This window comes from Primulina eburnea, chromosome 15 (genome assembly GCF_022965805.1).
Source record: "Primulina eburnea isolate SZY01 chromosome 15, ASM2296580v1, whole genome shotgun sequence".
In the NCBI taxonomy this organism is placed as follows: Eukaryota; Viridiplantae; Streptophyta; class Magnoliopsida; order Lamiales; family Gesneriaceae; genus Primulina; species Primulina eburnea.
Genome location: NC_133115.1, coordinates 31,237,835 through 31,254,216, shown reverse-complemented (window position 1 = coordinate 31,254,216; position 16,382 = coordinate 31,237,835). Strand labels below are relative to the sequence as shown.

Below are 16,382 nucleotides of genomic sequence, written 5' to 3'. Positions count from 1 at the left end.
ATAATAATCTTTACGTTTAATGATATAGATAATAGTGATACAAAAAAACTGTATGATATTTGATCTTTTGTGATTGAAATTAAACTAAGGAAGAAAAATCATAACGAAAAGAGTTTTGAAGTAACAATTTTTTTAAAAAAATACAAATTTTTAGATTTTTAAAATCCATAATTTTTTTTGAAAATTTAGAATGAAGACGCCGAAATAAGTAAAGATATCTAATATGTATGTATTTTCTCCTCTGTTCAAATGCTTTCACGCCGACCCACACTGTTACTTCCACTTCCAACCATGTTTTATTGTTTCTCTTTCATTTTCTGTATTTCTGAGTTTCGGACTTTAACGGCTGTCGTTTTCTTCATTTAATTTAATGGGTTGGTGATCTTCTTCATCTACGGTCGCTGTCTTTTATGTCGGTTTAGATTTAGATAATCTCCACCCAAGTAATAAAGCTTCAGTTTTAATCTTGTATTTTTTCAGTTTTTTTCCTTCTTTCTTGCTTTGTGTGTGTTGGAATGCTTGAAATTACCGTCAAGATTGAGTTTCTTCTGTTTCCCAGCTCCTGTTTTGTTTGATATGCTTATTTCCAGATAAAAAGTTCAATCTTGATAGAGAAAGCTTCAATCTTGATCGGAAATTTCCCATTCTGATTTGGCTTTCACAGGTGTTGGAAGATGATTCGTACATGTTTTCCTGAAATGGTCTTTAATTTTATACTTTGATTATATCTAGTCAAAGCAAGGCAAGTTGAGGAGCAATCATAGCGCATTGGAGATGGAGTGTTTTTACTTCTTATCTGGAAAAAAAGAGAGCAGAATCTCGGATTGATTGGATGTGTGCGAAGTTGTGTTGTTAAATTTTAGCATATTCTTGAACGCAAAATTCGATGAAACCGACATTTTGATCATATATTTTGAGGGCATAAAAGCTTTTAGTAAGTTAATTTTTGAGATTAAATTTTTTGTTGATCCATTGCCAATTTCCAAGCGTGTCTGGCGAGAGAAAATAAAGGCAAAAGGTCGTGATTCCTTGCCAGATAAAGAAGGCTACATCTTTAGCCTTTACTCTTTGAATAATACTTCTTTTTCTTGATTTCTTCAGAAACTTAATGTGGCTGCACGTTGGATCAAGTTTCAGGTAATAATCCTCATACTGTGTGATTTCTGTAAGTTTATGATTATTTTTGTCGGTTTGGTTTTTTGGCAACTTGAATTTGATGCCTTTGTTTCTCTTGTACATATGTCTTCCCTGAGCTAGCAGTCCAAGTAAAATATACAATGATGAGCACACTTTGGGAAATTGATTTGTTGATAACTATTTTAGTTTTGACAATATTTGTTCTAAGAATAGTATTTGAAACATCCCTTTGATTTACAGCAAATTGTTAACTTTGACAATATATCTTTCATATAATTTGCAGTTTTTATTTATGTTCACCGAACATAGCTTGAGGAGGATAATTAAATGCATGTAAAGCATTGAATCGAAGAGAAAACTTTACATGGCGAAGAGATCAAAAAGGCGTTCTACACAACACAAAAGGGATGTTCAAATGGGTTGTATTTGGGGTCTGATTAGTTTGTTCGACTTTCGACAGGGTCGATCCACTAGAAGACTGCTTTCAGATAGAATTCGAGAGTATGAGCTGTCTGTGGGTATGTGTTCTGTGTAGAAGTTGTTGCTGCATCGCATTATCGTGTTGCACAATTCCTGTAATGTTCCAAATCCGGTCTATGGATTAAATGTTTGGTATTTTTATTGTCTGTAGGTGCTGAACACTCGAGGACTAAGACAACTTTACAGGGTTCAACTGAAAAATGTGAAGATACGGTGGTGGTGAGTTTAGGCGTATATTATTTTCTTGTTGACTTGTGATTTGGCTGCTCTATTCAATCTTTTTTTTAATCCTTGTGGATGGATATTCAGGAAGCTGAAGAAAACACGATGCCTATGGTTGATGTTGTCAAACCAAGCGTGAAGGAGCTCATGGAGGAAGAGATGATCAATGAGCAAGGTTTAAAGAACCGGCTAAATAATTCCGAAATGTGTTTGGACCAAGTTGACTTTAAATATGGACAGCATGAGAAAAAGAATCCTAAAAGAAAGAACAGAATTTGCAACAACTCCAGTGATATGGATATCTCCGAGTCGGGTATCAAAAAATACTTGGTGCCTGGAAATTTTGAAGAAATTCCTGAAAGAAAAACAGCGAATAGTCTTGATCTGGAAATGATAGTGGAAGAGTTGGCCAAGATTAATCAAAGAAACACAAACTACGAGAAGCCTAATTTTAATAGTGATCTCGAAGTGCCGCGTGATCAAGCTGTCACAGTTGTTGAAGAAGAAATAGTATCGGCGATAAAGCTGTTAATAGGACGGAGGGTAAGTAGTAATGACAAGCATTTAGGGGAGGAGGGGAAATCATGTTGCTCCAAAGAGTTCACAGATGCTCTGCAAACACTAAGTAAAAATAAGCGCGTATTTTTGAAATTACTGAAGGATCCGAACTCTGTGCTGGTTAAGTGTATCCAAAATTTGGACAATGCTCGGATAGACGAGGAAAAGCCAATAAATCTGAAATCTGATGAATTTATTAGCCGTAAACACTACAACTTTTTCCGTAGAAAGAGCACGCCCCTGGAGAGTGATCTGAGTGGAAGGGACAAAAGTGGTCAATCTTCCAGTAAAATTGTCATCCTTAAGCCTGGACCAGAAGTTGTAAGGAGTCCTGAAAGGGGTATTGATGTTAGAGGGGCTTCATTTCAGTCAAATTACCTGGATAATAAGGGGAATAATGTGAGAAATTCATCCCAATTCTCGTTTCATGAAATTAAAAGAAAGTTAAGGCATGCAATGGGAAAAGAAAAACAGGGGATCTCCCTAGATGGGCTCATAGTTAAACTTTCTTCTAAGCACCGAAATGGGAATAGTGGAGAGAAAGGTGTCTCCGGCGAAAATTTTGCTTGGAGTTCTCCTAATAGGAACCATTTCTACACTGAAAAATTCACTAAATCGTCCACTAGCTTCCAGAAGGGCGAACAAGCTGGAAAGTTGAAAGCTAAAGGTTCAGCAATGGTGGATGAAACACGTCGATATCAGAAACTAGGAGTATCCAATATTTACATTGAGGCTAAAAAACATCTATCTGAGATACTGAACAATGATGATGAAAATGCTGAGTCAATGACTGAGCAGTTGCACAAATCGCTGGGTAGGATTCTTTCTTTTCCTGATTATAATAGTTCCCCTTGCTGCAGCCCTAGGAAACATGGAGATGACATCTTGATAACTGCTCACATGAGATTATCTCCACGTGGTATGGTTACGAATGGGCAATTGCGAGAAAACAATAACGATTGTCCGGGTTCAAGTATGCCAAATTTGGATAGTCAACACTGCATCTCTGTTAGCACTTCCGATGACAAAGCAGAGTCTCTTGGTATGAGTGTTGATGTTGGAGTTAGTGATGACCAAGAAGGTTTGGAAAATAAATCCGATATTGGAGGGACTGCTATTGATGATGGTAAATCACGACCTTGCTCGAAAAAATTGAAAGTTATAATGATCTTATTATATTTATTAGAATGTAAAATAATGTATTTTTCCAATGCAGCAGTTTCAAATGCATCTTCGAGAGTTGTGGAGATTGAAGAAATGGCTGAATCAATGCTTTATGAGGACAATGTTTGTACTGTTTCTTCTGAATCAATCAGTAACTCAATTAGTGGAGATATCCAGAATGTTGATTTTAAAGAGGGAGAAAATCGAGAAAACGCTACCAAAAACTTGGAAGATTCTTCTTGCGGATTCAAATCGGTATATTCCTGTTTGTTGGTTATTTTATAATTGAAGTGATTATTAAGACAGATTTCTGTTTGTGTACAAAGCTGTACGTGGACATGGACTTGTATTTTCAACGGTTTGATTAGTGTTTCTTTTTTAAGATTTTCTTGGTTCTCTATTTTGCTTTTGTTTTCCAGGATTTTGTTGTAGAGGATCAAATATTGTCTTCTCCAGCTGTATCTCCCATGCAATCTCCTGTAAGCCGGGAAGTCGAAATTTCAGATTGTGTCCATGAAAAAATGGAGCGTCCTAGTCCTATATCTGTTCTTGAACCACTGTTTCCAGATAATGATATCAGTCCTGCAAGTACCAAATCACATCTAGGTAAGTTCATGGATAATAAAGTATATTATCTTCTTTTAGAATTTTTTGCATGCTATTTTTCGAGCTCGAATTGAAAGGTTTGTGAAATTCAGTTGAAAATGACATCCCACTGCTACATATCCATTTTGAGGAGCAATCTTCTGTTTCCGACCAAGGAATTTGTGTTAGAATCTCTCTCGAGGATGAGGAATCTGCATTTGAATACGTGGAAGCAGTGTTACTGGGATCAGGTTTAAACTGGGATGAATTTCTATCAAGATGGCTTTCTTCGTACGAAATTCTTGAATCATCATTGTTTAATGAAGTCGAGTTATTTTCTAGTCGACCCCATCACGACCAGAAACTACTATTTGATTGTGCTAATGAAGCTTTAAAGGAGGTATGTGATCGTTATTTCGGATGCTTCTCTGGATTATCAAACCACAAACAAAATATCCGACCAGTAGCAAAAGGGATGGATCTTATTCACGAGGTATGGAGAGAAGTGGAGTGGCACATCTTTGAGCATCAATCCCCCCGTTGTCTTGAACAGCTTATCGAAATAGATATGGCAAGATCTGGAAAATGGATGAATCTCCAATCTGATCTGGAGGTTATCTGTTTCGAAATGTGGGAAACTGTTTTTGAGGATTTGGTGGAGGACATCGTTCTGAGTTGCGTAAACGATGCCTCAGAACAGCCTTGTGAAGTGTAACCAACTTATCTCTTTCTAATTGCGAGTCACCTTTTCCATCTACTGAAACATAACTTATCAGTGGACATAGGATTTTTCAGTACATTTGACTCTTGTGCGGGTGTTTGTCATGTTAAGTTTGATCAAGTCCATTGCTTAAGACACAGGCACCTGCAAGATAATACTATTACCTTACAGTAGTTTAAACCAAAGGCTTAAGCACGACCGGTTGAGCTCGGCTATATGAATCTCCTCTCTAATGTGTTTAGTTTGAAATTTGCGTTTGTGAATTTAATGCGGTGAAAGTTAACGAATTTGTTACTATGTTGTGCTATTATTTTCAAGCTTTGGTCGTGTTTGCTGTATATTTGTATAAAGTATGTTTTGAGGTTTTATCTCGTCCTAATTTTTTTTGTTGGTTTGGTTTGTGGTTGCAGTGTCCTTGTAAATGATTAGTTCTACCATCAGTATTCTGTAAAAATTAACCAACTAATCAAAATGTTCCATAGATACATTGTAATTATGTTTATGATAGAATTATTGGATATGCTACTGAATTATAAAACGATCATATAATTTTTTCTGTAAATTCCCATCTTGCTTCCTCTCTTCGCATCTCGTCCCTATCCTCAAAACCCTGGTTTGGGCCATGGTATTTTCTTGTCTGCCTTCTGTATCTTTCAGCTTCACTGCACCATAGCAACGGCAATATCGCGTGCACAATGAAGTTTCATAAAGGGTGGCTCCAACATTAGCAGGTTGTTTCTATATCAGACTTATAGACAGGGCAGATGGGTGCAGTCTGGCTAGTCAATGGAGCAGTTTCCCAAAGAGCTTCTCAAGTACTATCTGGGACTGTCCCCTTCTTGACAAAACATCCTCGGGGTCCGTTGCCCGTGATGGATTGTTTCGAGTGCTTCCCTTTTGTGTTTATTGTTTTGATCCTTGGCTCAATTTTTACCACTTTTATTGACTAAAAAGGATGGGTTTTCTGTTCCAATCTGCATACTGCCTGATTGAAATTGGTTCACTCAAATGACACTCTAGCCACAAAATAAATTTTTTTCCCACCTAATGGAATCACGTCATCGACAAACCATGCTTTATGTACTCGAGACAAACCCAGATAAGATAGCTTAAGACTTCCACGAAGGTAATGATTTCAAGATTGGATGTACTTTATGTTAGGAACTTTTCCTTCACTGTGACAAGAACAAGACAGTCGATTATGTATCTCCTTAAATCAGACACCATGGACAATGAAGCTTTACACGAGTGTTTTGAACCCCAGCAAGAAGAGCTCCCCATATCCGCTTATCCGGTTCAATGGGCATTTTATACACAAATTCAAGAGCCTCTTCAATGTTTCCTTGCCGGCTGAGCATGTCCACCATGCAAGCATGGTGAGCAAGGTTTGGCCTAATACCAAATGTCTCTTCCATGGCATAAAACCAGTTCCAACCCTCATATTAAAGCCCACTGTGGCAACAAGAAGAGAGAACCGATATAAAAATTACATCATTAGATTCTATACCTAAAGACAACATGTCCGAGAAACACTCGAGAACTTCCTCTCCACAGCCATTGATCGCATAACCATTATTCATTGAACTCCAGCATATGAAATCATTGGTGAGATTTTCATAACAACGGAATCACCTTGCCTAACTTTTCCACATCTGCAGTACATGTCAATTAAAGCTGACATTAGAAATGCGTTGGTTGAATATCCGTCTTTTACGATATGCGCTTGTATGCTTTCTCCAATCTCTATAGCATTAATTGAAGTGCAAGCTTTGTAACAAACTAACATAAGAGAACTCCTTTGGTTTCTGGTTTGCTAGTTGCATCTGTCTTAAAAGATCAAAAGCATTATCAGGTCGACTCCTTTGAGCGTAAATTGAGATAATCGCACTCCAGGTAATGAGATCTTTCCTATCAAGCTGGTCGAATAAACTTCTAGCAGACTCAATATTGCCAAATTTTGCATACACTAAAAGCTCCTCGGTAACTAAAAAAACAAATGTAGTAAATCCTGTTTTCAGAACAAGACTATGAAATCCATTCCTGATAAAATTCTCATCCAGTTCAGGATAAGCTCCAATTACTTCTAGGATGATAAAAAATTCATCTACTTTCTCAAAACTAAAACATCGGAGTTTAAAAAAGAGCTCTAATGCCTTCCGCGGAGATTCATTTTCAACACAACTTTGTATCACAATCCTCCAAGAAACAATATCCTTATTCTGCATATCATTGAAAACACGAAGTGCTGTCTTCAATAATCGTGAATTTCTTTCCCGATATTAAATGTACCAAGATCAGCACAAGCAGGCAATATATTTGCAACTGTCACATGATTTGGCTGCACGCCTAAAAATACCGTTTCCTTTGATAACTTAAAGGCCTCAAGATACTCATCACTGCTCACACATGCCGAAAACATAGCACTCCACAACACTACGTCCCTATCAGCTATCTGACAAAATAATTTCCAGGCATTTCTCATATCAAAAGAAGAGTAGACACCAACAAGCACGGTTACAACCGATACTTCTGACTCAATACAGCCCACTTTTATTGCATACCCATGAATCCCAAACACCATATTTTTTGATCCAATCAAACCAACAGCCTTGATCATGCTCAAAACCGTCACAAAATTCGAGCTTTGTATGTTTACGAGAATTGACTTGAAGATGTGTACCTCTCAGGCCTGGTTTTCCCTAACCAAACTCCCATGGGACATGTGAACGTAGAAATAAAGAAATATCACGAGATTAATCTTCTTACACCGATTCAACTTCTTTCTATAAGCTGCGGAGGCGCCATCAATTGCCTATGTAAATGGAATGAGAATCGTTGCGCCCGTTTGGATATAATATGGCGGGTGAGTCGTGAGCGGTTTAAAGTTTGAACCGTGTTTTCATAATCGAACCCGTGATCGAATCAATTTTCTAATCGGTTAATATTAAAAAATTGTTTTATCCTGATTGAAAAACTGCTATATTATTATTATTATTATTATTATTATTATTGAGCCCGAATTTGCGAAATTCCAAATTCTACAAAGACCACTTAGAGGTCCATATAATGTGAAAGTCAAGTTGTAAAGCCCATAAAAAAAATCAGTTGATATGTTCGATTGGAGAAGTTGGTCCACAACCCATGGTCGATGACCGTGGAAGGTGGCAGGAACGGCTCGGAGAAGTGGAATAAAACCAGCAGCAAGGATGAGAATAAGCCTCTCTGAACAATATTCATAACATCGTAATTAAATTTGATATTATTCATGAATTCCTTATGTATTTCATCATATTCTTTACTTTATATTTTAGCTTTGTGGCTTTATAGATGGAGTTAGAATCAACAACCAAATTAGGATTTACAACGTTTGATTGTAGAAGTCAGATCATTTCACATTTGACATGATCATGTACCTGACACGCTTGTAATTTTCTGTGCAAAATTTTTTGGCACGCGCCAGTGGGACCAATGCCTCCAAGCGTACTGAGAAGTATGAATGAATTCCCCAGTCTCGAGGGAAAGACCATCGTTCACATGTAGAATATACTGATGGTGACGAAAGATCAATCGAACAACTTGTGCATGAGTTTGAAGAAGGAGTTGAGGAAATCTCCTTGACAGAAGTGACAAATTCTGGTTCTGGATCATGCACAGTCCTGTTATAGAAGCATAAAAATGAAGAATTTTCTAGGAAAAACGATCTTTCAATTCAAACGCCCTATCCTTTGATGCGTGTAAGACAAAATAAAATTTTGATCACTTGGTGAAGGAAAAATTTAGAACTTTTTGATCGCTTGCTAAAGAAAATTTGGAGACGGGCATCAAAATCTTAGGTATGAAGCTTATCCTGAAAATTTGAAACTTTTGTGTACATATACAGACACACAAAAGCAAAAGGTGATCAAACAAGAAGCCAAAGAATTAACCAAATATATTTGTCAAAAATTTGAATCATCAAATATAGAATATTCAAGCACATTTTATATATATCTTAGACAATGTGTCAAATACCTTTCAAGCAAGTAGATGAAAACATGTTGAAAATTTAAGTTTCATATATTCCATGCAAAAATGCGAAGGACAATGAGTTTACTTGTTCTCTAGAGTTATGCGCTTGGACATGGGAGAGGTAGACTCTGTGGTGGTAATCTCGTAGGCTATCAAAAGAGAGTTGGTAGCGCGACGGCTTGCTAGTAGACGGAAGAATAAAACAATAAATTGAATGAAAGACAAGAGTGGGGGAAGAAGAATACAACTTTGGGCGTGAAGAAGAAGCTTGGTGTTTGAAATGTTTGAAAGCAAATTGTGATGAGATAAGAGTTATTTATTGGCTTAATTTCAATTTGGTAAAAACTTGTGTGAGACGGTCTCACGGGTCGTATTTGTGAGACGGATATCTTATTTGGGTCATCTATGAAAAGTATTACTTTTTATGCTAAGATTATTACTTTTTATTGTGAATATAGGTAGGATTGACCCGTCTCATAGATTAAGATCCGTGAGACGATCTCACATGAGACTCACTCTTTCAATTTTGCAAGTCTAATGTCTTTAATTTTCGAATTATTCCTTGAGCTTTCTTGTAAAAATATCGCTCAAGTTCATAACAACATAATTAAATTTGATGTTGTTCATGGTTTCCTCATGTAATTTTCATCATATTCCTTACTATATAATTTAGCTTTGTTGCTTTACCAAGAGAGTTTGAACCAATGATCAAATAAAGATTCACAACGTTTAATTATAGAAGTCACATCATTTTATATTTGGCACGATCACGTGCCTTACACGTCCGCAATTTTTTGTGCTAATGATTATACAAAATAATAATATAATATATTTTAAATTATAAAGATCTTATATGTGTATATAAATAAATAAGAAATTATCCAAGTTTAAATCTAAACAACATAAGTATAATAAAATATGATTATTTATATTTTCAAAAAATAAACAAATCAAAATAATGTTTAATATTACTAAAATAATATTTTTAATAAAGTTCAGAATTTAAATAATTATATGTTATTACTATTTTTCTATCTATAATCTAATTCCACGACTCAAACATTATATTTGAATAACATTTAAATTTGAGTAATTTCACGAGATTGAGATCATAAAAGAGACAGAATATTAAATACATTTATTTATACATGTATATTTCAAAATATATTAATTTTCATATTATTTTATTAAATAATAAAAATTATTTTATTAAATAATAAGAACATAAAATTTAATCTAACACTAACCAATCTATGGACTATTCATAAGCTCATAAACAATTAAATTTGGGCTCAAAAAAATCTCAATAAATCTCAAACTATGTTGAGCTAAAGTCCATCAACATTATTCCATCCAGCTACTTCACCAAAGCATATATAGCTCCATTTTATTCTTGAGTACAACAAAGATTCAAGATTTGTGGAGAGGGTTTACAATAAAAGAATGAATATCAAAACCTAAACAACTAATGATAACACACACCATGATTCTAATTCATGCAGAACCATATATTTTCTACAAATTATCTGCATCCAGAACAGGTGCCATTCCATTTATCTAGTCTCGCCTTTATAAAGATGAAAAAGAAAAATCGGTACTGCTGCTCGAGTTTTCACCTAGGTTGGGTTCTTGAAATGTTCCATAAGACGATGAGTAGGCTTGAGGAACTTCCAGTGCAACTGCCCTCTCTATTGCTGCTCGGTGCTCCTCCTGGTGTTCTTTTACGAGAGATACCTGCCGTTCCATCTTCTGAGCTGCAGGAATACCCATTATTGGCTCGTCTTCTCGCATACACTGTACTAAGAAAAGAGAATATTTTAGTGTTGTTGTGAAAAATGAGAACCCACGATTGATTTCAAGATGAAAGAATTTCTTTCATGTCGTTTTTCTCGTGCTAGGACGGATCATTTTTGAAAGCAAGAGAAAACATCGTTATGCCTGAGGAGTGAAACCATCTCAGGTGGTTTGAACAATCACAAGTGTCACCTTCTAGGCTCAAGGTTCTGTACGAGTGATATTCTATCCAAGCGAGCATCCTGAAGAAGAAGAATGCAACGACGACAACGAAGGGTCTCCAAATCATCAAACAAACAAAGAATCATTTTCATTGATAAATTACACTTCTGAAAAGCTCAATAATTTTAACAATGACATTTTTGACATATAATGATATAATATAAAAATATGTTTTTTTCAAAAAAATTAATAGTGCACTTGCTTCAATAAGGCGCGCTCCTCGCCTTGCGCCTCAGGCTCCAAGAGCCCTTTGCGCCTTGAATAACTATGCATAAGAGGCCACTGCATGGTCTTGCAAAGTCATTCTTAGCTCTTTCACTGTCTGATATGGAACAGCCGAACAGGATCTTATTACAACAATGAGATAATGATACCGAATGAAATTCTCAAAATTTGTGGTAATAATTTGAAGAACATTATCATGACTATGGTGAACTACACTTAATACGAGTGCAGGAACTAAAAATTGAGAACTCACATCAAGCGTTCTTTGAGATTCTAGGAGTATCCAAATAATGGCGTGATCAGAGGTTAAGTTGCATGAGAGGACCATGTGCTCAAATCTACCATCCACAGGTACCTGCGGTCCTTACATGAGGTGAAATTTCATCACAACTGCACATAAAACAAAGAAATTAAAATACGATCTAAGCTCAGAATTATGCAGATTGACTCAAATAAATTGAATTAATGATGTATATAAAGCTGTATGTCCGATCATATAATAAGTTCTCTAGGATATGACCAAATTTGCTTCATTTCAGAGGAACCCTGTCTTCATGTTCTGTTGCTATGCATGCCTTGATGAGTACTCAACATCATTCCATCTTCATACCTTAAAAGACAAGACAAGGAATTTCCACTCCCCAAATACCATATAGAGCAGATCCGACAATTATGATTTTTAGGACCCTCTATCTGTTCCTTGTCTAATCCTATTCCAAAATCCCAAACCCGGAGACTTCATCAAAGTAGTACATCATGTTATAAGACTTAAAATGCATACCTGAAGGGCTTCCGCACGATTATGTGATAGAGGCGACCAGGTGCATACAGGCGTCTTGGATCCTTGAGCATCTTTTCTTCTAGTGTGCAAGTATCTTTCAATGCACATTACGCACAGCAAACAAGGGAAACTATCAAAAGCAATCCGTATTAGTGCAACATTCTTTTATTTTTTACAGTGGTTATTTCATGATAAAGTAAAACAGAAAGGCAGCAAAACCTGCAATCTTTTACCAGAAAAGGGATTTGAAGAGATTTTCCAGCGCAACTGTGGTACGGGGTAAGAAATCATCCTGGTAAACAAAGATAAAGCAATAAATAAATATGTCTAGCCTGCCAGAACACGAGTTGAACTTGGAAGAAAGTCAGTAACCAAAATACGTTGCACCAGAATCTTATGTAACTGGGGACAAAACAATACATAGAGCCGATCGATAAACACAAAAATATTACCTGAAGCACAACCGAATTAATTACGTCAGCATATCTCACAGCCAAGTTCAAAGATATACACCGAGCAGGAGCAATTGCAAAGCACCTAATTCTTTTCCTCTCAATGTACCCCAATTTTTCTCTCTTCTTCACTACCAACATAGTTAGCAATGTTACAACTCCAGCACCGAGCGAATGTCCAGCAAATGTCAAAGTATAATCTGGATTCTCCTCAACAAGATTTCTTAAAATATCACACTCTTCTTCAAGAACGTATTGAGCTGCCTTCAAAAGCCCGTTATGAACATAACCGCCATCAAATGTTGTCTGTCCCAATTTGTTATCAAGTAAGAGCAGAAAATCACTTTCTTTAGCCAAATTAAGCCCTCTAATCGCTACAACTATATCTAAATTCTTGTGATCAAGATAGATCATGTATGGTGAAACTTTCCCATGCGTATCCTCATAATCTTTTCTTGATACAATCCAATCTGGATTGACTCCATACCCTTCGGGAGGAGCCCAAAGGGGGTTTCTAATATCATCTTCATAGATGGATAGGATATATCGACAGAGTCGAGGGACAGGCTCAAATTCAGTGGCGGTTGCAAGGCCCCAATTTTGGCTTTCACGGCCTGCGGTGTATAGGAATTTCTTCCACACCCAACGAAGGCAAGCTAAACATGATACACATTCAACAAGTGGGAGACAGCAGGCAACAGACATTGATTTCTAAACGCTAAATCATACACAGAGGCAAAGACACTTTTTACATCAAAAGTATGAGATGTCCTGATGAAGCCAACGTGTTTCAACAATCTTGGTGAAATTCAAAAGGGCAGTGATTTATCATTCAATTTTTTGAATTTCTGTAAATATGGGATTAGAGGCGGACAAGGGGTAGTTAAACCATGGTAACACAATCTAGAAGAACGGAATGCGTCAAAAGCATGAAATGATAAAAATACAAAGTCGCCAACCAAGCACTGAACCAGAAGAACCCAGGGATTTGGACCAGGAATTTTCCCAGAAGCCTTGATGAGGTAGCCATCTATCAACCACCCCACTTCGAAATAGCTCAAGAACTTCAAGATTAAACAATATAAAATAGTTTATAAAGAACTTATCAAATAAGCAAGGAAAAAATTATGTTGTGGAAAAAGCACAGGGAATCGAAGTTTCTCAATGTAAACTGGACGTGGTCAATATCGCAATCATGAAGTCGAGAAAAAAAAACAAAAATAAGGCGTCGTGTGAAGTGAGCGAGAATTGGGAACGGAGCTAAAAGGAGAAGGATGAAAAGGGAAAAAAAACAAGAAACAGAGACGAAGAAAACGAAAAGAGAAACGTTGGAAACGCGTAGCGCACCCGCCAGCTACGAATAGTCAAAAATAAAGGCATGGCTTGTGGAGAGCGTGAGAAGAATCTACTCCCAAGTATGCCTAGATTCTCCTTGTGCGTCACTGTTCTCTGGCCCATTTTTTTTCTCATAACTGAGATTCGAATTTAGACACAACCCTTCGATCCGTATTTATCTAATTGGTTGGTTTTGTTTTTTCTCGAGTAATTGTCCTCGTTAATGGATCATATCCATTATTAATGAGAGAAGGAGACTTCTCTTTTATTTTTTTACTATTATTTCACCCCAGTAATGCAGTTAATGTTATTTGATGTAAATTAATGATTAAAATTAATATATATATATATATATATATATATATATATAGATATATATTAATGTTTCAAAAATTATTGATATAATATAATGAATATATTTAAAACTATTTATGTAATTTGAGATAACACTTAAATGATTTATTTATTTTGGTTACGTGAAATAGTTCTTAATAAAAATAATAGAAAAATATATTTAAATTCATATATTATTTTATTTATCAAAATTTTAAACAATAAATAAATGTTTTTCAAAAATTCAAATTTTTTGACATTTATTAGATGAATAAATTTTTATTAAAAACTTAACTGTTTTTAAAAATATGTTAAAAATATTTATATTAAATTTCTATTAAGATGCATATATTAAAGATATATTAAGGTACATAATAATAATAGCAATTTATGGATATTTAATGTATCAAAAATTAACTACACTCATTTAAAAAATTGAAAAACGTAATATTATATAAAAAATTATATTTTATTTATTATGATAGACGATAGTAAAAATTAAATGTATAAAATAACAAACAACTCAAAACATTAATCGAAATTAAGTGCAATGATGTAATCAATACATATATTTAAATATAGTTTATATTTTCAAGAAACATCCATTTGAATTTGAATTTTAAACAGAAAATTGAAAAGATTTTATATTAACAACTCAAAACATTAATCGAAATTAAGTGCACTGATGTAATCAATATATACATATTTAAATATAGTGTATATTTTCAAGAAACATTCATTTAAATTTGAATTTTAAACAGAAAATTGAAAAGATTTTACATTTACATTTATATATATATATATATATATATATAGAGTAGGTCTCATGTGAGACCGTCTCACGGATCACAATCTGTGAGACGGGTCAACCCTACCCATATTCACAATAAAAAGTAATACTCTTAGCATAAAAAGTAATATTTTTTCATGGATTATCCAAATAAAGATCCGTCTCACAAAATACGACCCGTGAGACCGTCTCACACAAGTTTTTGACATATATATATATGTGTGTGTGTGTGTGTGTGTATATGTATGTATATGTTTTACTCTTTTCATGACCGGACTCTTTATTATTCCATATATTTGTGAATCTTATAAAATAAAATAAAAATCTAATTAATAACCCTAAATCAAAAAATAAAATGTATGGGAAAAATAATAACCTCTTAATAATGAAAAATACATTTTAAACTGAAATACATGTTGTTTCTATATATAGACATATCGTATCAACGAAATAAATAGAATTTAAGCGTCAAATATATTTTTGAATGATTTACCTCACGTGTGATACTGAACATTGCAACCATTTTTTAATTTTTATTCTGACTGAAAATTGATTGACAAAACCAGACTGAATTATTTATACAGTTTATAATAACAATTAAATATATGGTATTAACACAAAAGCATGTCCCAAATTAAAAGAATTGATATAATCAATACAAACATTTAAAAGTCGTTTATGTTTTAAATGGAGTTCAGTTTAAGCATGAATAAAGAAATTAGAAAACATATAAATCATAAATTACATTTGAATTGATATAAAAAAAATTAAATTCAAATTTTAACTAATAAAAGAATCGAGATTTCGAGATACAACAGGAGTATAGCAGGGCCAATATCTGCTAGTTGATGTGGGTACAGATGCGTTGTGCTTTTTGGCTTAATTTTTTTTTTAAAACAATTATAATAGTTTTTTATTTATTTTTAAACAATTATAATATTTTTTTTTCGTTTATCACGTTTATAACATGACAATAAAAAAACCAATTAAACATTAAAATAATAGTCGCAAGTGCAAAATTGTCGGTGTCGGTGGCCTTTGTGGACTGATCAAAGTATATATTTCCTCATCTCTTCCCCAGCTGGGTATGCATCATTTCCACAGCCTTCACATTTCTAATGATGGAGGCAAATTGTGCTTTTTTGGAGAAATATATACGGATTTAGCGTTGATGTGTGTCGAATTGGCTGTGATCGAGTTCTTGGGTGGTGTGCCGTTGCTGCAGAGGCTTCCGAGTTCGTCGCTTAAGAAAATCGCTCGAGTAGTTTCTTTCAATCGATACGGAAAATCAATCGCACCACTTTTTGTGTATTGTCGGCGTATTTGGGGTTTGGATTGAGCGGAAAATACTGATCAGGCCGCTCATGATGGATTTTGAATTTTGGTGTGCTTGTTGAGGTTTAATTCGGTTTTGATTTCCTGTTGTGCTTTTTGATGTTTTGATCATTCAACTTTCAATCCTCAACGATCACTGATCGACCAAATTATTTTGAGTTTCTTGTTGTATTTATGAGCTTTGAGTTTATTGATTTGGGTGTAACAAAAAAATGGACTGTCTCAGAAGACGAATAAATG

General features: G+C 34.8%; 1 protein-coding gene and 2 pseudogenes across 4 annotated transcripts; 1 reads left to right on the top strand and 2 right to left on the bottom strand.

The window, feature by feature from the left end:
- The first annotated feature begins 242 nt into the window (after positions 1–242).
- Positions 243–5,233, top strand: LOC140813449 (uncharacterized). 4 transcript variants are annotated; one of them, XM_073171914.1, is made up of 8 exons: positions 243–934; positions 1,102–1,137; positions 1,421–1,655; positions 1,769–1,836; positions 1,927–3,523; positions 3,614–3,816; positions 3,981–4,167; positions 4,260–5,233. In XM_073171914.1, the coding sequence occupies exons 3-8, from the start codon at positions 1,502–1,504 to the stop codon at positions 4,859–4,861; spliced, it is 2,811 nt and encodes a 936-aa protein (XP_073028015.1). In that variant the 5' UTR covers positions 243–934; positions 1,102–1,137; positions 1,421–1,501; the 3' UTR covers positions 4,862–5,233. The 4 variants fall into 4 exon arrangements, with proteins under 4 accessions (XP_073028015.1, XP_073028016.1, XP_073028017.1 ...); XM_073171915.1 differs by having other exon boundaries at positions 243–1,137; positions 1,769–1,833; XM_073171916.1 differs by having other exon boundaries at positions 243–1,137; positions 3,617–3,816.
- Positions 5,234–5,346: 113 nt separating this feature from the next.
- Positions 5,347–7,727, bottom strand: LOC140813450 (pentatricopeptide repeat-containing protein At1g11290, chloroplastic-like; annotated as a pseudogene).
- A 2,501-nt stretch (positions 7,728–10,228) lies between these two features.
- Positions 10,229–13,790, bottom strand: LOC140814678 (uncharacterized; annotated as a pseudogene).
- Between the last annotated feature and the right edge of the window lie 2,592 nt (positions 13,791–16,382).

What these genes read in the sequence shown, in the direction of transcription:
- LOC140813449 (XM_073171914.1), top strand. Translation starts at nt 1,502, where the DNA reads ATGGCGAAGAGATCAAAAAGGCGTTCTACACAACACAAAAGGGATGTT. An exon ending in AGGGACTGCTATTGATGATG is followed by an intron (nt 3,524 to 3,613) that starts GTAAATCACGAC and finishes TTTCCAATGCAG; the next exon opens with CAGTTTCAAATGCATCTTCG. An exon ending in AAGTACCAAATCACATCTAG is followed by an intron (nt 4,168 to 4,259) that starts GTAAGTTCATGG and finishes TGTGAAATTCAG; the next exon opens with TTGAAAATGACATCCCACTG.